Source organism: Trichechus manatus, unplaced genomic scaffold (assembly GCF_000243295.1).
Source record: "Trichechus manatus latirostris isolate Lorelei unplaced genomic scaffold, TriManLat1.0 scaffold00168, whole genome shotgun sequence".
In the NCBI taxonomy this organism is placed as follows: Eukaryota; Metazoa; Chordata; class Mammalia; order Sirenia; family Trichechidae; genus Trichechus; species Trichechus manatus.
This window is the reverse complement of record NW_004444104.1, coordinates 1,304,775-1,326,691: the sequence shown is the minus strand read 5'-3', so window position 1 is coordinate 1,326,691 and position 21,917 is coordinate 1,304,775. Positions and strand designations below refer to the sequence as shown.

Genomic DNA, 21,917 nt, shown 5'->3' with positions numbered 1-21,917 from the left:
AAGCACTGCCAGGAGCAGAGCATGTCCTTTGGACCTGGGGTCCCTGCACGGAGAAGCTCCTAATCTGGGGGAATACTGATGAGAAGAAGGTCAACAGAGAGAGAAAGACTTCCTTGGAGCTGATGCCCTGAATTTGGACTTTTAGCCTACTTTACTGTGAAGAAATAAATTTCTCTTTGCTAAAGCCATCCACCTGTGGTATTTCTGTTGTAGCAGCACTAGATGACTAAGACACTCTGTTTCCCTATTTTAAGTCTTTTAGCTTTGTTTTATTATTAAGAGTTCTTTACCTACCTTGATATTTGGCTGATGCTGTCCTGTGTCATTGACTTTGGTGGTTGTCTGATGTTACTGATTTTCTAACCAAAGGACTCCCTTTAATATTTTTTGTAAGTTTGGCTTGGTTTTTACGAATTTTCTTAATTTCTGTTTATCTGGAAATGTCCTAATTTTGCCATCATATTTGAGACAAAGTTTTGCAGGATATATTATTCTTGGCTGGCAGTTTTCGTCTTTCAAGTTTTTATATATGTCGTCTCATTACCTTCTTGCCTGCATAGTTTCTGCCGAGTAATCATAGCTTAGTCTTATTGTTACCCCTTTGTAGATGACTTTTCCTTTGTCTTGTAGTGCTCTCAGGATTCTTTCTTTGTCTTTGGTTTTGGCAAGTGTGATTATGATATTTCTTGGTGATTTTCTTTTGGGGGTCTATCCTAAATGGGATTTGTTGAACTTCTTGGATGGTCAGCTTTTCATTTTCATAATATTTGGGAAGTTTTCTGCCAGTAAATCTTTGGCAATCTTCTCTGTGTTTTCCATTTTCCCCACTGTTCTGGAATTCTGATCATGCGCAAATTTTTGCTCTTGATTGTGTCCCACCTAATTTTTAGGTTTTCTTTTTTTTCATTCTTTTCTCTGATTTTTCCTCAAACAAAGTGGTGTCCATGGATTTGTCTTCAATCTCACTGATTCTGTCTTCCATCATTTCAAATTTGCTCCTAAAACCTTCTATTGAGTTATCCATTTCCAAAATTTTGTTGTTTATCTTTTGGATTTCTAGTTGCTGTTTTTGTATGATTTCTAATTGTTTATTTATTTTGACATTTTGTTCCTGTATTATTTTCCTGAATTCTTCTATTGCTTCTCTGTATTTTCCTTGATTTTGGCTGTTTTCATTGGTTTTGTCTGTGTTTTCCATGACTTTGTTTATTTTGTCCCTGATTTTGCTTGTGTTTTCCTTGATCTCTTTCCTGATCTCTTGGAGAGCCCTAAATATTAGTCTTTTGAATTCCATATCAGGTAGTTCCACTTCCTTTTCTTTACTGGAAGATCACCTGATTATTTTGGTCACTTTCTGGAGCCATCTTGTCCTGCTTTTTAAAATGTTTTGATATTGCCTGCTGTCTCTGAGACATTAAGGTATTATTTTCTTTATTTATTGATTGTGTGTTCATTTATTTTGTCTTGCTTTTTTGTTTTGTTTTCATAGATGGGTCAGGTCTGCTTTGCTGCTTCTTAATCTGTGGACATGATAATTCTCACTACCTTGTCTGCATGGGCAGGGCAGGAGCAGGCAGGGTGAGCCTGCTTCACTGTACACTGGTTTGGCAAGGTGGTTGAGAATGGACTGGGCTGGCGCTGTCTGCCTCCTGATGTTGGTCAAGCAGTGTGGGAGTGTTTATAGCCCCTCACCACGTAGGCATGGGTGTTGGATGGGGTGTAGTATGGGTTCTCTCCCCACAGTTCAGCAGCTGCTTGATTGGTGGTGGGGGGCAGTGCAGACCCAGTACAGTAGCATGCCTGGGCACTGGGGATACTCTAGCCATGGCGGCATGGCAAAGGCTGGGAAGGGAGGGTGACGTATGGGGTAGAGTGTGGAGGAGGGGGAAAGAAAAGAGAGAAAGAAAAAAAAGGTGGCTGGGGGGCAGGGGCGGGGTGGACCAGGGGCTGGGAAGAAGTAGGGAAGAGGTGGTATACAGGGCCAGTTTGGAGGTAGAAAGAAAAAAAAAATATAATTGGTGGTGCAGTGGGGGCCCACAGGTGGTGGCAGGCCAGTGTGCTAGTGGCATTGTATTCATGGTGGCATGGTGGGTGTCAGCAGGAAGTGGGGGATATGGTGGATGGGGCTAAGTGGGAGGGAGAAAGAAAAGTAAGAAAGGAAAAAAGAGAAAAGAGAGGAAAAAAATGGTCCCATGGTTGGGGCCTGTGAGTTGGGGTGGGGTGGACCTGGGGGCCAGTGGGAAGGGAAAGGAGGTGACATACTAACCTAGGTGGGAGGGAGAAAAAGAAGGAAGAAAATGAAAAAAATGGCGGAGTGGTGGGGGCCATGAGTGGCGACAGGGCAGAACCAAGGCAGCAGCAGGCTGGTGCACTGGCAGCTTTCTAGACATGGCAATGTAGCAGGGTTTGGTGGGAAGAGGGGAAGTGGTGTACACGGCTAAGCGGGAGGCAGAAAAAAAAAGAAGAAAGAGAAAAGAAAACTAATAATAAAAAAAAGGCCGTGTAATGTGGGCTGATGAGTCGGGGCAGGGCAGACCTGAGAGCTGGCTGGTAAGGAGGGGAGGTGATGTACAAGGCTAGGTAGGAGGGAGAAAGAAAGAAGAGAAAGTAAAAAAAAAAAAAAAGGCAGTGCAGCGGGAGCTGGAGTATGGGGTTGGGGCAGACCCAGGTGATGGCAGGCTGGTGACTCGCTACACACAGCAGTGCAGTGTGGCCCAACAGGAAGAGGTAGAGGTGGCATATGGGGCAAGGTGGGAGGGAGAAAGAAAAGGAAGGCCGGGGGAAAATGGCACAGTGGGAGCCAGTGGGTGGGGGCAGGTGGGGGCAGGTGGGACCCGGGGTGGTGGTGGTCTGGTGGTTCTCTACCCACAGGGTGAGGTGTGACCCAGAGGGAGGGGGTAGAGGTGGTGTATGGGGATAGTTGGGAGGGAGACAGAAAGGAAAAAAAATGGCACATCAGGAGCCAGCAAGTGGGGGTGGGACAGACCCAGGCTGGTGGCAAGCCAGTGGCACTCTAGCCAAGGCAACATGGCATGGCTCGGCAGGAAAGGGTAGATAAAGATGGTGTACAGAACAGAAGGGTGAGGGGTAGGAAAGAGTGTTTCTCTGGTTACTGGGTGCTCTGTCTCCTGTTGAGAGCTCTGTGAAGTTGTCTTCCCATACTCCCTGTCCAGGGTTGTTGCTGTCTGTGCTCCAAGATGGTGACGCTGTGCCATGTTAGTTGGCAGCGGACCTTCGCTTCGTATCTCTCCTCATTCTCTGTTTTCCTTCAGTTTCTACTTCCATTCAGTGTTTGATCTAGTTCTTTATTTCTTCCTTTGATGCTTAAGTTTCCAGGATTGACATCTGTGTCTGTTTTACTTAGTTTTTTGGGGTCAAGTTTTACTTAGCCCCTTAGTTTTATTTAGTTTTGCTGCAGAGGGATGGCATGGTGCATCTGCCTACAGTGCCATGTTCTTCTCCATAAGGTATTCATTAGCTGACTTTTAGAAGTAGATCACCAGGTATTTCTTCCTAGTCTGTCTCAGTCTGGAAGCTCTGCTGAAACCTGTCTTCCATGAGTAATCCTGCCGGTATTTGAAATATCAGTGCCATAGCTTCCAGCATCATAGCAACGTGCAAGCCACCACCGTACAACAAACTGACAGATGGGTGGTGGAAACTTTACGTAGGGGTTAGTTAATGATTTAAAAATCCCAAAGAGACCAGAGATGAGAGCTTGGTGAGGAGCTGTTGGCAGAGCAAACACTGTGTACAAAGACTTGAGAAAGCAAGGGGTATGCTGGAAGCTTGGACATTTCAATAAACCTAGAGCATAGATTTGGGGATTAAGGATTGAGATGGAATGGGGAGACCAACGGAGATGAAGCTGCGTTGGTACCTAGGACCAGATCATGAGGGTCTTGTTTGCCATGCTAAGGAATTTGGACTTAATATTGTACAGGTTGGAGAGGAACTGAAGTAGGAGGCACACAATCATATCTGTGTATTAGAAAGACTATGCACAGCGGCAGTGTAGAATGTTGAAGGGACCAGGCTGTCTCAGGGAGATGAATCATCTGGCTGTTATGCAGAGGGCCAAATTCCTTTGCAGCCAATGGGTCTCGTAGGCGTCAATGATGGTGCTTGCTCACGATAAGCAGAGACAATGTCCTACTTTTCCTCACAGCTCTCCTAAGGCCAAATTACCCCGTGTATCCAACACAGGACCTCTTACTAACTGAACAGATTGGGAATTTTGGATGAAATTCAGCCCGAAGTGGGATGAAGATGGCTGGATTTGGAGCCAGGAGACCAAAGATGAAGCTGGGATTCTCTAGGTCCAGGTGTCCCAATTGGCAAAATGAAAAAAAACTTAATGCTGCTCTGTTTGAAATGGTGCCAGAATTCAACAGGTTCCTCAACCCCAGGACTCTCTCTCACTCCCTGAGGCAGCCTACTTGGAACTCTAGGGTTCACAGATCACCATGCTAAGACTATTGGACCAGACTACCTCTACGGCTCCTTCCAGCTCTATTGTGGGGTTCTAAGGTGAAGTAAAGAATCTCTGTACCACCTTATGACTTCGTTCTGCACAGACATGGGCATAAAACCCGAGCTCTCCTCTCATTTCACTTCAATATGGAAAGTCACTTCTTAACTGCATTACATGGCAGAAAGATCATGGCTTAGGGAGTCAGAAATCCAGGGTTCAAGCCCGAGGTCTACTACTTACTGGTTAAATTTAAGGCTGGTTATTTAAACTCTGAGTCTCCATTTTCTCATCTGTAAGATGAAGATAATAACAGTACTCATTGTGTTGTTGTAGGATGGTTGTGAAAATCAAATGAAATAATATACTCAATAAGAGATTAACTATTTTCAAGGGCTACATATTAATTAAGGCTGGTTATTTAAACTCTGAGTCTCCATTTTCTCATCTGTAAGATGAAGATAATAACAGCACTCATTGTGTTGTTGTAGGATGGTTGTGAAAATCAAATGAAATAATATACTCAATAAGAGATTAACTATTTTCAAGGGCTACATATTATTATCAACACAGGCTCAAGTGTAGACTCTGGTTTTGGGTATAGACATCACTTCTGACAGACATATCCAGCGTATAAGGTCTAGCTATAAAATATTGAGATTGTTTTTCACAAACAAACCTTGAGTATTCAGATACATATCATTAACTTCAAAGATATCCCTTGATTGGTCAATTTATTATTCCAATAATGTTGCTGTTACTCAAAACCTTAAAATTTATCTTTTGGAGCTGTCTCCAAAGCTGGGATATCCTTGGTGGTGATAAATTTTTATTCGTTGCGTTGGATTGAATTTTGGTGAAAAACAAACAAAATATACCTATAGAGCTATCGCTTGTGAATAGAGAGGCTGATCAAGCTAGATAACTCAAGTGTGTTTGACAGTAATGAGGAATACCTTCTATGTAATGAGTTTTCTTGTGTAGCATATTCTACTGTGCTTTTAAATGTATGATTTTTCTAAAATTCAAGCTTCTGGTCTACACTAACAATTTCTATCATTTGTTGAAGTGTGTGGAGATGGACAGCTGAGTTGGTTTGCCTATGAAAGTTGGGCCTTTAGAACAATAAGAGAAGTCTTGATGATGCCACTACTAGGACCTCAGTTCATAAGATGTTTACAGGAAGAAGTAGATATCCCCCGTTGTGATTTACCAGTTTAGGTAGATGGGGTTGGCTGTTTGAGAAGGCAGAAGAAGTTATGCTTGCACGGACTCCGAGCCTTAGGGAACAAGTTTCTACTGGACTCATGAATATGATGCTTGGGAACTGCAGAAGGCAGAGTTTCTTCCTTTGATTCTGTCTCTGAGTCACTGGGAGACCTCAGGCTCTTTCTGTGTGTCATTTTCTTTACAGTCAAGCAATTTTCATTTCCTGGACTGCTAAAAAGAGACTAATTAAAAGGTCTGTGTATCCCTCAGCAGACTGCTACGGGCCGTTTTGCATGCTTGATGACAAATGACAATAGTGTTTTAATGCAAGGACTCACCTCAAAGGAACCGTGGTAGCCAGAATAGAACCACAGCTTTCCTTCCCTTATTCTCACTGACCTAATATGTAGTCATCATATCAAAGCCGGTCTGAGCCATACCTTTCTTTACTGGAGAATTTCATCTCTGGCCAGAGGCAAAGTCTACACAGTAGAGTGGAGAGTTGAGAACTCAATCTGAATCATTAGAAGGGAGGAAGGAGGAGTTCAAAGGGAACTGTGCCTGAAGAAAAATGTGAGAAGTTCCAATAGCTTCAGATTGACGTACTAATTACTTCTGGGTTATATGACTTGGGCTTTTAAGAAATTCTTGAGCCCCTTGATAGTCTACTGGACTTCCTTAACAGAGAACATTTCACTCATGTTGCCATCATTTCGGCCACTGGTGTCTTGGGGTTTTATTTGTTTGTTTTCTAGTTCCCTATACGATATCTAACAGAGATGCAGTCAAAGAGTGACATAGAATCCAAGAAGTTATGGGCAATTGACCTTGCTTTATAAACTCAGAGAAGAGGACTTCCTCCAAAGGGACCTCAACTGGGATGTGTCCTCCCATAACCTCCCTCACCAAATTCATATTTCAGGAAAGTAATCTGCAAACATCTTGCCTTTGATATCAGGCTCACAGCCAAACTCAGATTTTTCCCATGTGGATTTACTGAATTTGAGATTTCTTAGGGCAATAAAAAGTCGATGATTTTGATAAAATCCTGGGTTGCCTTTTCTAGTTTTTATTTCGTGTACTGCTATGTGAGTCTATCCAGTGTTTTTTTTTTTAAAAAAACAATCAGGAGGGCAAGTCACCTGAATTTGCTAAGACCTATTGCTAGAAAGCTGGAGACCAAGATTTTAGGAGTCTTCAGAAAATTGGTGGTGGATATGAAGGGAAGGAGAAAGCAATAACTGAAGGAGGAGGAACAATTTCCTTTCCACGATCACCAATCCTAATTTTACCCCTACCCTGCAAACTCTGCTTCCTGCATCTTGCACTTGAAGAAACACTGTAGATCCTATAGTCCTTAACCCTTTATTTCTCAAGATCCAATACTAGGTTTTAGCTACATTAGTGTTAACATTTTCTTTTGATACAAAGATGCAACCCTCTGGTCACATTATTGCGGGTGCTGATGCTTATGAGTTCTAGGCCCTTCGAGAGCACAGAGAGTTTCCCAAGTGTGATAATAGGATTCTAAGGGTGGGGAAGACTCTTGGGTTCTCTGGGTGCCTCGTCCCTCAACTTGGTCTCCACCTCTAGCTCACCCGTTTGTTAACCTAGTTGCTTCTCAATGGTTGTAGCTGTGGTTAAAATATCTGAAGAAATCTCAGATATGGCCAGAACATTTCTATTACTTCAAAAATACTGGAGTGCTGGGGAGCAGACAGGCCAATGTCTACTGCAGCCACGGGAGAGGATGACTCCTTGTGAGCAGACCCTACACGGGAAAGGAAGCAGATAAAAGGTGACAGGCTCAGGCTGCATAAATGCTGCTACCTCCTAAACCAGAGGCCAGCCTCCTTGCCCCTAGACTTTCTGTGGTTAGGCAACTAATATGCTCAGTCATGCAAGGAGCAAACAGCAAAAGCATCAGGTATCAGGTTGAAAAACATTTTACCAAGCAAGACTTTAGCTCTCAGGTGAAGATGGTTGGCTAAGATCTAATGAGTTGTCAAATACTCTGAGTGCCAACTCAATCTGTTGACAGAGGTTGCCTGGAGCTCCAGGTTAAGCAGGATCATGAGTTGGCGTCCCAGGCTCAGTAGAAAGGGCTGATTGATTCATGACTCAGGGTGCCATCCACAGGCTCAGAAAGGGGAGTGGCGGCCCATGGGATGGATCTGTCATCTCTGAGTTAAGTCTTCTCAAGGACTCTGGTAGAATAGCCCTTTGATGTTAGCAGGTGATTCTGTCAGGTTCTAAACACATATCTGAGGTTCAGCCATGTCTACTTGAAATAAGATCTGAGCGAAGTAAGGGTGACCCAGATGCTAGAACCATCCTAGGCTCAGGATCTCCAAACAGGGCCTGGCAGTCTGCTTCTGCCCTAGGCAGGCGGCCATTTCCTCTCAAGATACTGGCGTTATTCTGCTTCTGGAGAGAGGTCTAATTCTCCCAGTATTGTACCTCCCAAACTCCTGAAAGACTAGAGATTTTAGAGTTTTCTTGCCATGTCACTCTTTTTCTTAAAAGCATGTGAATTCCCTATAGGATCAAGTTCGAACTACTTGGCAGGACTAGAGACTTTGACGAGCTGGAACTAAGCCTTCAGCAACTTAATTGCCTGTTCCTCATGCTCCAGCACCCCCTACATCGTAGCATTCCCAGGCCCAGCTGGCCATTTTCACATGCTGTCTATCTTCCTTCCCCTTCCTGCCTGGTAAGCTCCAAATGAGCCATCATGGCCTAGTACAAATGTCTCCTAGCTTCTGTGCTCTTTCCTTACTCTCCCCAGAAAGCCACTGCTCCCCTGTGCCCAGGAGAATGTACACTTTACAAATAAGACCCTATCTTATAAATGTTTAAAAGTTTGGTCTAACTCATATTTCTTAATATCTGCTACAGCCCTGGCATTGCATTTGAAACAAAGTACTCTATGACCAGTTATGACCCCGACTTACAGCAATCCCATGTGTGTCAGAGTAGAATCGTGCTCCACAGGGTTTTCAGGGGCTGATTTTAGAAGAACATGTAGTCTGCAACTTACAACTTATTCGAGTTATGATGAACTGCACTTACGACTTCCTATTTTTTTTGGTACATCTTATCATTGGTAATATGTACTACATACAGTGTTGCAGGGTGTAATTTGCTGATGTTATCATTCTCAGATATTCACTCACAGTTGTTCAAAGATCGGATTTATAAAGCTACTGATAATAAAAGGCAATAATAATGACAAGCAAAAAAAAAAAAAAAAGGTATCCAACTTCTGTCAGAACTGACTTACAACAGAGTCATCTGAACAGAACCCTGTCATAAGTCAGGAACTACCTGTAGATTGCCAAGTCTTTCTTCCGAGATGCCTCTGGGTGGACGTGACCTGCCAACTTTTCAGTTAGAAGCTGAGTGCATTAACCATTTGTACCATCCAGGAACACCTAACTACACTATAACTATATAAGTGTATGTTGAATGAATAAATTAAGGCTTGATATAGGAAACGGCCTCTTTTTGGAATGAGTCTTCTGAGAGGAATTAGACTCATGTTTACCACTTCAAGGGAAACAAATCATGATATATCGAGGTGGTGAGACCGGGCACCGTGTGTGGCAGCCTGCTTCCCCAACCTGCTGTTAAAAGATTGCCAGTGGAGTGTTTTGTAGATCTTGTATTTACTGTAAATAATCAACCAAGGTAAGGAAAGTCTCTCTGCATAGTTCTGCTACCTAATTTCAATCCCCCCGAAAATCTATTGCACATAGCTATTTCTGTCTTAAGTAGGAATAGCTAATGCCATTAGAAGTTTAAAAGAAGGAAAGAAAAAGAAAGAAAGTCCTTCATCTTTAGAGACTAATAATTGAAGCTTGCTTAGAAGTCTGCCCACAGTTTCAGGCAAGGTAGTTTTTCTGGTAACTTTTTAAATTCGGGTCTTTTGGAGAAGCTTATTTGAAAACAACCATAAATCACACTAATTCACAAGCCACTGGCAGGTTATGACATGGCCTGATCCTGGCCTGCCCAGTCTCTGTTGTAGAAACGTTATGGCCTTCTGTTGGCTGAAATGTGACATTACTGACGTTACTGTGAATTGTTGGCTTGATTCAGTATAATCACATCTCTATAATCACATACCAGGTTTTACTGAAATTTTTTAGCTACCATAGAAGATTTTTGGGAAATTCTCAGACCACCATTTAGTTTCACAGTGACTGAGTGAGAAATTTAAGCTGTGTCTACATAACTTTTGTGTCAAATTTGTTTTAAACAATACCTTCATAAGTTAAAATGTGGCAGACAAATTCAGAATAACAAATACTCAACAGCAAAAGAGCCCTTAATAATAGTGTTAATAATGAATATAAAACCCAAAACCAAACTGGTTGACTTCAAGTCAATTTTGACTCATAGTGACCCTACAGGACAGAGTAGATCTGCCTCATAGGGTTTCCAAGGCTATAAATATTTACAGACGCAGACTACCACATCTTTCTCTCATGTGTCTGATGCGTTCAAACTGCCGACCTTTCAGTTAACAGCTAAATGCTTAACCACTGTGCCACTGATTTATGGCTGTTTTCAGGGTTCATACCTCCTGTTAGAACCTCTTAGGTCCCCAGGTGGCACAGACGATTTGCACTCAGTTACTAACTGAATGGTTGGCCGTTTAAAACCATGCAGAGGCACTGTGGAAGAAAGGCCTGGCGATCTACAGCCATTGAAAATCCTATGGAGCACAGTTCCTCTACTCTGACACTCAGGGAGTCATAATGAGTCGGAATTGCCTCAATGGCATCTGGTTTGGTTTTGGTTTAGTAACGATTTCAAACGACCCTCATAAAGTCAGAGGGGCCAGAGAGCGCTATATTCAAAGAATCAGAATTTTGTGAGACCTTTACAGTGACTACTGTCAAAAAAGGAAAACTTTATTTGTATCCACAATTATGCAACATTATCAATCATTTACTCATTGGACACATTACTAAGAATACCAGGTAACAATTTTATTCACAAATAAAAAAGGTATTACAAAACTATTTATATAAGAAAACGATAATTTACAGATAAAAAAAAAAATCCATTATGCAAAATAGCAACAATGAAATCTAAATTGATTCAAGCCAACTACCTTAAAGCAATGGAGCCCATTTCTTTTGCTAATTCTCTTTTTTAACTAGCACAGACAATAGTGCTGAACCTAAGTAATATTAACATTCACACTTTATCTAAAGTAGAAAAATCTATATTTAAAAAATATATTCCATATACATAAAGATTAGAAAACCCATGCCTTTACGTGGCTGCTTTCCAAATCCTTGTCTCCTTCTTTGTCGCCAAGCTCCAAGGTGTTCCTGAGCCACAAGGATCACACACACTGAGCCTATCATTCTGTGATGGTGATTTCCTGCCTAGGGACACTAGCAGCTTATTTCTTGAGTGCTATAGGATATTCCAACTATGCGAAATGCAAATTTTTTTTCTTTGTCAGGTATTTACAACAAGTGAAGAATATAACACTACTGTATGTTTCCACAGTAAGCAGTGGTGAAATGTCTTCTCTTGATAAAAATAACTCAAGATTTTTCAAATGCGGTATCACATGAAGTCTACTTTCAATGTTAAGTATGTCTCTGCTGAGCAAACGAGACGCTTTAGGACTTTTGGCAGAAGTCTCATCCCATCACTCTCACTTTCTCCAGCAAGTATTGTCTTTGAAGTTAATCAGGCCTTTCCACATGGAAAGTATGTCCAGTTTACACAAAAGAACACAACCCTGGCCCACCTTTGATCACCCCCCTTTGTCCATCTTAACGGAAATGATGAGATTGCAAACAATGGCACACATGTGGATTACAGTTAGATCGCTCAGAAAACTCCACTTGCATTTTTATACAGACATCTTGTGGCCAGATCCTAAATATTTTACATGAGTTTCCTAAAGGAAGTTCTCACAAGAATTGGAGACTATCAAGAATTAAGAACCATTGGTTTATACTAAAAAAGAAAAAGAAAAAGTCAACCAATAATGACTGTCACTAGGTTGACAGGAAAGATTGTGGGGTCTCAGGAGACACTCTAATTTCTATTTCGGTTAAAGAAACAAATAATGAGAAGTATCAAACACAGGCAAGCTGATCTATACATGTTGAACTATACATAGAGATGGGCACAAAGTTCATTACATTTTACTAATGTCTTGTAAAGACAGAAAACCATGGGGTAAGAAGTGAGAAGATAAAAATGTCCCAGGAAAGACAGATTTTTCATGTTCGGTTTAAATGTCAGGTAAAAGACACTGACTCAGGAAGGGTAATTCTCAAACAAAATATCTAAGTGCACTCTTACACACTGATGTTCAAAGGTCTATTTCTTTTTTTAAGTGCAAATGTGAGAGAGCTAATAGTAATTAGCTAAAAGACAAAGGCCAGATCTGATCATGTAGGTTCAAGCACGGAAAAAATAATTCCTGCTCAATTAGTTCCTCTCCAGGGCATTAGGCAGGACGAAGATGTGGCAGTCTGCTTCCATAAAGATCACAGCCTTGGGAACCCTATGGGCAGTTCTACTGTCCTCAGGGTCACTATGAGTCGGAATCGGCCAGAGGGCAGTGAGTTTGGTTTTCGGTTTGAGGGCAGACGGATGAAGAGCCCAGGAGCCATTCTCCGCTTTAAGATTGAACTGGGCCAATTCTTCCTTAGGCCGAGACACGAACACCAAGCTGGGAGGGGATGGAGAGTCCTAGTAGAGGCACCATGCTCTTAAATCTGGTGCCATTGGGCTAAGATAGGGGATTATTATGCTAGCTAATTTTCAAGGTTGGAGGGAACGCTATATTGTCGTGGTGAAACTGTACTACGGCCATTACAGGCTGTTTGCCTCAATGACTTTTCTTCTGGTTCTAGTGGGTTGGTATAGCCTCATTGAAGACTAGTCATTTAGTCTTCACTACTACCTTCAGTACTGGAGGGACTTTGTATGTTATAATATTGCCAGGCCATTCTTCCAAGGCACCTCTGGGCGGGATCGAACCATCAACCTTCTGTCAGTAGTCAAGGGCCACCTAGGGACTGCTTAATATAAGATACAATACAAATAAAAGATTATTATCCTTATAAATACCACTTTTCTATAAAAGAGATGTTCTGGAGTTTCTAAGCTCAATCACAGGGACAGATGTAACAAATGCTTCCGAGTCAACTCGTTTTCACATAAATACGCTCCTCTTTGTATACACATCTCTAGGATATGTGCACGAAGTGGTTTTAACTGAGGGAGGTGGGCTGCCCTTTCCCATCCACGTTCCCTCATTCTGCCTCTTCACTGCCAGCAATAGCAGGTATATGGGACAGAGGCTAAGGTTAGAAGTGGTTTCTGGAACAAAGCGGTTCTCCTCCGATTCCTGTTTAGGTCAGTTAACTTCATCGCATAAATCCATGATTTAGGCAGGTAGTACGAAGTTATTTCCAGCCACCTGAGCTAATCAGCAGAGATGATGAAAAAGTGACTTTCATCAAATAGAAGCACTCACTTTTGAATCCATTCTGCATAGAAACAACAGCAGTGGATACGACATTGACTTTTAGTAAGCTAATCAGCTACATGAAATTATTTCTGAAAAGAAAATGTAAATGAAAAGTTATTCTCTGGGTCTTCGGTCTTGTAAAACCACATTCAACATGAATGTGAGCATGAGTACCTTTCTGTTTCTTGTTAGATGTCCATAACCTTACAGGCTGCAAACTCAACCCAACAGTCTATGAAGTTGCTCTTGTAGCATAGAAGCTTCTTGTTTAGAAAAGGGACCAAGAATCAGGAGTCTGCCTGCAGTCGTTTCTCTGGATTCCTTGAGGTTTCGGCTTCCAGCTGGCCTGGCTCCGAAGCAACCGGATGAAAGCCTGAAAATGTTGTCAGTTTGGTTCAGACTGCTCTTTCCAGAGTCAGGTCCAGATCATGCTCAGTCCATAAGCCTTAGCAGAGGCAGACCCTCTGGGTTCCATACACACACTTCTATTGTGGAAGAAAGGAAGTCCTTTAGGCTTCCTAAAATATGAACAGAGGAAAAGCTTTAAAAACAATACCTCACAAATTAAAGCTGTTATATTGTAATTATAAAAATGAATTATTAAAACATAACTTTTACTAGTAGCATACATGAATTTCATAACATGTGAACAAGAAGCTCATTCAATGGTATTGAAATATCCAGGTACCCAGTACTCTGAGGATGAAATAAAACTTTTTCATAACAGCTTAGAAAACCCACTGGTGTTGAGTCAACTCCAATTCATAGTGAACCTACAGGACAGAAGAGAACTGCTCCATATCGTTTCCAGGGCTGACACAGTGGCTGCAACGATGGGCTCAAACACACCAATGACTGTGAGGATGTGCAGGACTGGGCAGTGTTCCCTTCTGTTGTGTGCAGGGTTACCGTGAGTCAGAACCAACTTGATGGCACCTAACAACAATAATCTTTACAGGAGCAGATCATAAGGTCTTTTCTCCCAAGGAGCGGCTGGGTGGGTTCAAACGGCCGACCTCTCGGTTAGCAGCCGAGTGCTTAACCACTGTGCAACCAGGGCTCCTTAGTCACCCAATATTTGCAAATAGTACTTACAAGATGACAATATAACCCCAAACAAAGAGTATGAACAATTATTTTGTAAATTTTCAACCTCATGCAAAGTGTCACACAAAGCTTGTTTATGTGTTGTGTTCCTTTAGAGCACTTGTAGGTAAAGATTTTAGGATTCTTTAGTCCCTTTTCTCAAAGAACAAAGATGAGTAATGAATAATGCCATTCTTTAACTGCCAAGGTAGTCTCTGAATTTAAAACTTCTGTCAGACAATTGGGAAAGGTTTCGAAATAGTTTGGGAATGAGATTTCTTCTTTGATGATCTGACTGGAATACTCACCATCTTCTTTGGGGCAAATATCAGCAAAGTGGAGCCGTTAGACTTGTCCCTGTCAAAAAGGGCACTGAGCTCACCGCAGGAAGTGACAAGGCATCAGCCAACTGAACATCGCTGTGAGTAAAAACTTGTTTTATGCAGTAAACTACCATTAACTTACCATTAATTTTGCATTGCTAACATATCAGATAAAACTTAGTTTATTAAAAAAAGTTTTTCCTAGGTCTAAGGAGATTACCTGGAAATAAAAGCTTCTGAAGTACTCTTGATGGTAGGAGATAGTTTCATCAAATATGTTGATTCATTGACATTAGGGTGAATGTTGTGGTTATTATTACCAATGAACATTCATTGATAATAATAGCCACATTCACCCTAACGAGACAGGCAAGTATCTTCATTTTGCAGGTAAGTCAGAAGTAGAGATTTTAATTGATTAAGAAACTAGAACCCAGTTCTTCTTATGCCTTCTCTAATGTTCTTTCCATTCTTTCATGTTGACATTGAAAATGTTGGTTTAAAAAAAAGTGTTTTTCCTTTAAGCAGCCAGGCTGACTCATTGTCCCAAATATCTTAGCAAATGATGTTGCTTTTTGGAGAGGTATATATAGGGAAAGTTTGATGAAAACTTAGCCATACAGACTAAAGAAGGCTCTCACACTTACTTGCTTTATTCTGGCCATCAGAGCCTGGGTGGTATTAAAACACCCACAAGAAAATGAGTGTGTAACAACCCAGGTTTCAGAAACAAATGCATCATGCATTAGATATCGAAGTCTCACACCAAATAAAAACAAAAGTAGAGTTATGGCTAGAGCTGCCCCTTTGTATTCTAACATTTTATATTTTAACAATTCCTTTCATGAATTCAGAATGTCATATTTAGATTTACCTGAATCATCTAGTAATTATGAGATAACACAGCTCAGAAAGTTAATAAAAACCTTTTGTTAATAAATCATATTGTGCAATTTGAATGTAACATTTGCTCATCAGACTCATTTTATGTGTAGTTATAACTTTCTTTCATAATAATTTGAACTGAAAGTACTTTTTATCTATGTCATGATAGTTACCTTGACCACTGTCTTCGAAAAGGTTGTTATCTATGAAGCTTATATACTAAATGCTTTACACTCATCCAGCTGTGATAATAGTGTTTATAAATCCTACCCCCACCACCAGCATAAACAGACAAAAGCAGCAAATGAACTGGCACTGATAGGACTTGGCATCGAGATGTTTCACTCCTTAGTCTGAGTATATCACAAATGTGGGGACAGGCTACAAAATTAAGCTGAGTGGTCATTCTATTTCCTGACAGTTCTTTGAAAAGCTGTGGTTAATCAGCTGGTGGCCCAAGAATCCTAGTATCTGTCCCCTAGATAAGTAAGATACAGTAGCTGCGCATGAAGGTAACATAAGCAAGCTTATCCTCAAAATCACTTGCTGGTGACTTGATATAAGAAACGTCAGCTTCTATGGAATGAACATTTGACTCAGACTTAACTTGCAGACCTTAGACTTTTATTTTAGAGTAGTTAGCAAGGCATCCAGTTCCTCCATTGGTTCCTGAGGGACGGGACTCATCCCCTCCTGCTAGCTGCACTTCCTAAGTTTACACTCTGCTGTTGTGCAGGACCTATAACCTACTCTAGGGGGCTGGGTGTTCTCTGCCCTAAGTTGTGTGAGGCACAGTCCATTCTGGAGGCTTTATGCTCAAAAAAACTAATTCTTAAGTATTTTCTTATTATTATCATGAAACCATCTAAAGTTATAAAACTCAAAGGATGACTCAAAAGAACAAGATCAACAAACCACCTTTCCTAGCTACAGTAAAACCTGGGAAAGCCGGAAACTGTGTAAGGCAGAAACCTGTCAGAGAAGGAAAACTCCAATATTTTCCACTAAAACAATTAGTTCAGTCTAATAAATATTCTCTGAAAGCTGGAACCCATGAGAGGCAGAGACAATCAGTAAATTGTTGGTATTGCAACCCAACTACGAGGAAGTACAGATGCAAAATCTGGAAATAGTTCCAAGATGCAAGAAAAAGTGAATTTTACTCATATATTTTTTAATATTACACGCACATAATTTGAAAACCATACAAATCATTAAAAATAGTTTGGTTTCTTTTCCAGTCCTATAAAATTGAACAGAAACACTGTCTGGGTATTTAAGAGGTAGGATTCTTAACAGAGAGTGATAGAAAAGTGGTAAGACTGCATCTGTCAAAGGTGGAAAACTTGACGGACCCAGAAAAACAAGGCAGTCCCATCAAGTTCTGGTTCTCACAGGTTTCACTGTACAAGGTGAATTCAAAGGTACATAATTTATGTTTTTTAAACTAATTTGCTTTTACTTCCTTCACTTATCTCTCTCTCTTTTCCCAATTTTGAGAACAAATACAACAAAATGTTTTCTCTATTTGTTGTTGTTAGCTGCTGTTGAGTCGGCTCATTTCCCTCATGGTGACCCCATGTACAACAGAATGAAACGCTGCCTGGTCCTGTGCTATCTTCATGATCGTTGGTATATTCGAGTCCATTGCTGCGGCCACTGTGTATTTTGAATGCCTTTCAACCTAGGGGACTCATCTTCCAGCACTATATCAGACAATATTCAGTTATGATCCATGAGGTTTTCATTGGCTAATTTGCAGAAGTAGATTGCCAGGCCTTTCTTCCCAGTCTTAGTCTGGAAGCTCTGCTGAAATCTGTCCACCATGGATGACCCTGCTCGTATGTGAAATACCAGTGGCATAGCCTCCAGCATCACAGCAACATCCAAGCCACCATAGTATGACAAACTGACTGTTGGGTGGTGGGTTTTCTCTATAGAATTCCCTATATATTCTCTGTATCATTCCTTGTAGTAGTAAAACAAAAAACAAAAAAAACCTGCAGATTTAGAACAATACATAACCAATATATTGATCTAAAAAGAATACATCTATATTCACACCTTAAATTTAGATTGAGTTTCTGAGTCAATTAGCTAAGGACACAAAATCTTACGGAAGAGGAGGCACCGTTCAGGACAGAAGCATCTGCAACATGTTCCAGACACTTCCACAGCATCCAAGGGCCTGGATTTGGGACAGGGAGGGGCAGGCAGGGCCAGCAACACTGTCCGTGCCTGGCAGGGCCTTGGGGGACCTGGGAGCGTCTTTGCTGCTGTGACCAGCAGACTTGAGACTGACACTGTTCTTTCAGAAGAACTTAGTCTAACCATATACGTGCCTCCATTTAAGGAAATACTTATGAACAGAGGGGCCCTTGGTGCAGCAAGACCACATCCTCACCTGGAGGAGAAAGCAGAGGTGGTGCCCAGGTTGCCCAGAAAGCTCTGCCCCCCTCAACCCCACACACACAACCCACCTCCTCCCCTGACTCTGATTTGGGACCCTTCTGTCTGGGAGGTTCTTATGCCAGGATCCAAACACAAATCAATTTCCAACCAAACTGATCAATCAGTCAAAGGAGAGAGATCCAGAAGATGACAACAAAGGCGGGAGGAAGGAGACAGAACCCTAGGCGACCAAGCTCTAGTTCACTTGACTGCTGGTGACATGCACTTAATGAGTAGGTGTAAGAACATCTGCTGGGGGAACGGTCTGCCTCTACGGTTCCCATCTGGGCGGTCTAAGTTAAGGTCTTGGGTCCAGAACATTCTTTGACATGGAGGCTGGGAATCAGGTTGCTGTCTCTCTCTTCCAGTTCCTTCTCCTTATCAGAGAAGGCTTCCCCCTGTTCTGGACACATAGTAACTTTCCTCTGTCTCTTGTTATGTGTGGGCGCCACATAGCAACTGACCAACCCCACTTCTTTATCTGTTCCCAGCAGAGAGGGAACAGGGTCTCTTCAGCCTATGGCATGAGATGGGTGAACACAGGACATCTGCCCTGCTCTGGCCACACATGGGTAGGGAGGGAATCCTGCTGGCCGCGGGAGGCCCGTGCCCACTGGTGAAGCTGACCTCACTCTGTGTGAGTCTTCTCTATGTGAGTAAAGTTAGCTCCTGACAAGTGGAGTGTGACTGTGTCTTTTGTGGGAGACCTCGAACCCTTGTCTGACAATATCACAGGGAAAAATGAAGGTTAGGAGCTGTTGGCCAGACGCTCCCATAACTCATCTCTGTCAAACAGGGAAGGAGGTAGGGGGTGCTGTGCCAAGCAGTCAGTTGTACAAAGAAGACTGAAAGCAAGCACCTGCCCTGTACGGCATTTTAGACTGGCTCTGTTGGTTTAAAAAAGAAAGAAAAGCAAAAGACTCTGCAAATTTATTTTAAAATATACTCTCCTATATCCTTGGTGGCGCAGTGGTTAAATGCTTGACTGCTACCTGAAAGGCTGGCAGTTTGAACTCACCAGCTGCTCGATGGGACAAAGATGTAGCAGTCTCCTCATGTAAATATTATAGCCTTGGAAAACATATGGGGCAGTTCTACTCAGTCCTATAGGGTCACTATGAGTTGAGATTGACTTCAGGGCAATGTTTTTATTTTATTTTAATTTTTTATATACTGCAAAAAAAAAAAGGGGACAGTTGTGGTTCAGTGGCAGAATTCTCAACTTTCATGCAGGAGACCTAGGTTTGAGTCCTCACCAATGCATCTATCAGTGGTGGCTTCTGTGTTGCTACGATGCTGAATAGGTTTCAGCGGAGTTTCCAGACTAAGGCAGACTAGGAAGAAAGGCTTGGCAATCTGCTTCTGAAAATCAGCCAGTGAAAACCCTATGGATTACAATGGTCCGCTCTGCAACTGATCATGGGGATGGTGAGGACCGGGCAACATTTCCTTCTGTTGTGCGCGGGGTCACCACGCATAGGGGGCTGAGCCAATGGCGGCTAACAACAACAATAATACTGCAGAAAAACCTTTTCAGCGGGTTCCCCCTGGGTGGAGCACACTTCTGTTCCCTGTGGTCTACCATAAACCCGTCAGTCCCTGCCTTACCTGGAGGGAAGTGGGAGTGGCTGGGTTAAGGACACCTTCACTCTCTTGATCTCGCTGATGTCTAGTAGGTAGTGTATCCTGAGTTAGGGCTGGGTCTGTCAATGCACTGCTGTGTCTCGATACATCACTAATTTCTGTAATGTTTTCAGAATGAGTTTGAATTGGAATAGCTCCACTGACCAAATCCTGACTATTATTTGAATCCAAAGATGTTGAGTTTTCATTTTCTGGATTGAGGGCATTAATATCTTCTCCAGTGAGTTCAGGATAAGATTCACAAAAAGAGACGTTGTCACCACAAACGGAGCTTTGCATCAGAGGCCAGGCATCAGAAAATTCACCACCGACAGACCGGGACAGGGACCCGAAGAAGGTCGGCATCATCTCCCCCATGGAACCTGCAGTCCTGAACACATTTTTAAGATGTCTTTAAATACTGTATGGAGAAGAAAAACAACACTAGAAAGCAGCAGTGTATCTATAAGTCTTCTAGATAAAATAGGAATTTTCAAGGTCAGGATTCTAGTGCTTTCTGTTGTTACAAACGTGCCTTAGTACAATAAGCTAAGTTATTTAATTTACTTTAACACTGATTTTTATACTCATTTCTAATAATTATATAGTTACACTTAATCCAAAACATTTCACTAAAACATTTTCTGCATCATAACTAAGTTCCCGTGATTGGTGGTCTAACATTCTATGAGTACATGGTATGTTAAAAATTACTTACTGATGACAGAGGTGAAACATATCACGAATATAAGGCAAAAATAACATTAATGGGGAGTAGGGTGTAAAGAATGTTACATTAGATATTAGCAACCTTTATTCTTGCCAATCCCTCCTCCAAAATCTAAAATGTCACTAATAATATTTTTTTTAAAAATCATCATCAATGCAGTGATGTCCCCATAGTTTCACGTGAAAATTGGTAAACTAGGAGAATGTACAAAGAGCCATGGTGGCGCAGCAGTTAAGCGCTTGGCTACTGACTAAAAGGTGGGCAGTTCAAATCCACCAGCTGTTCCTTGGACAAAAGATGTGGCAGTCAGCTTCCGTAAAGATCACAGCCTAGGACACCCTATGCTCAGTTCTACTCTGTCCTCTAAGGTCCCTATGAGTTGATTCTGACTCAGAGACCTTACAGGACAGAGTAGACTTGCCTCATAGGGTTTCCAAGACTGGGAGAATGTACGTTTCCACAAGGGAACATGAAGTTATAGCGACTGAAACAAGAAAGTTACCTCTCATGGAGCGCAGCCTTGGAATGCACAGTGCAGCCGAGGGCCGCCCGGCCCAAGCTGCGGGCCTCATCACAGCACAGGGACGGAACCAAGTGGACGGGCCCTGGGGAAGCCAACACATGCTTGTCTTTAGGAACTTTCTCTTTAATAGCAGCTCAACACACTCTTCTTGAAGAGTTAGCTATTCCCCTTTGGTGACTTTTTTGGAGGGAAGGAGGTTTAATTTTTTTCTCCTCTTAAAAAAATGATGAAAAATAACAATGGCGTCTGTGAGAGCCCATGTGATATGGCTCTCATGTGCTGCTGCTGATGGCAGAGATGGCAAGATGTTTCTGTGGAGTGGTCTAGAATACAGAACATAAACCAGCAACTGTTCCAAACCTTTAGTCCAACACGCACCACACACACGCACTAACCACACATATTCACGTGCACACCCACGCACAATCACCACACACACAAAACATACACATTCTCACACACACTTATAACCACACACACTCACACACCACACATACGCACACTCGTACAACCACTCATACACCACACACAAACATACACACCACACACACTCACATACGCTACACGTACACTCACACGCAAACACACATTCATGCACATACTCACACACACTCAGACTCACACACACAAACATGCACACACACACACACACACACACACACACACACCGTTTACTGCTGGGAATGTAACTTAAGGAATAACTAGATGTGTGCGCACAGCTTTGCAAACCATTATGTTTACTGCAGTAGTATACATTTTTTTCTTACAAAGACAATACAAGCTTATTACAAAAAAAATTTAAAAATAGATACAGATAAGAAATTTAAAAAAAAAGAACTTTCTCAATCCTATAACCTGGAAACACCATCCACATTTGGGTGAATAGCTTCTAGACTTCTCTAATTCTCTCTCTCTCCCCTTGTGTATTTATCTACCTACCTATCTAAAACTATATATAGCTATATATATACATATATAGATATAATTCTGATTTTATAAAACTATATACACTAAAACATACAAAGATACACATATACATGGAGAAAAACAAAAGACTTGAAAAAATTAGATATTTATAGGTACGTATATGTTTGTGTGTA

At 41.7% G+C, this 21,917-nt stretch overlaps 1 protein-coding gene across 1 annotated transcript in view; it reads right to left on the bottom strand.

The window, feature by feature from the left end:
• Nucleotides 1-19,519: 19,519 nt before the first annotated feature.
• TNFRSF19 (TNF receptor superfamily member 19) overlaps nt 19,520-21,917 on the bottom strand; it is a 75,304-nt gene continuing 72,906 nt past the window's right edge. Inside the window, exons 7-8 of the mRNA XM_004386577.1 lie at nt 20,797-20,899; nt 19,520-19,955 (exon numbers count right to left, since the gene is read on the bottom strand). Coding sequence (XP_004386634.1) covers nt 19,520-19,955; nt 20,797-20,899 — 539 coding nt within the window. The remainder of the gene's footprint in view (nt 19,956-20,796; nt 20,900-21,917) is intronic.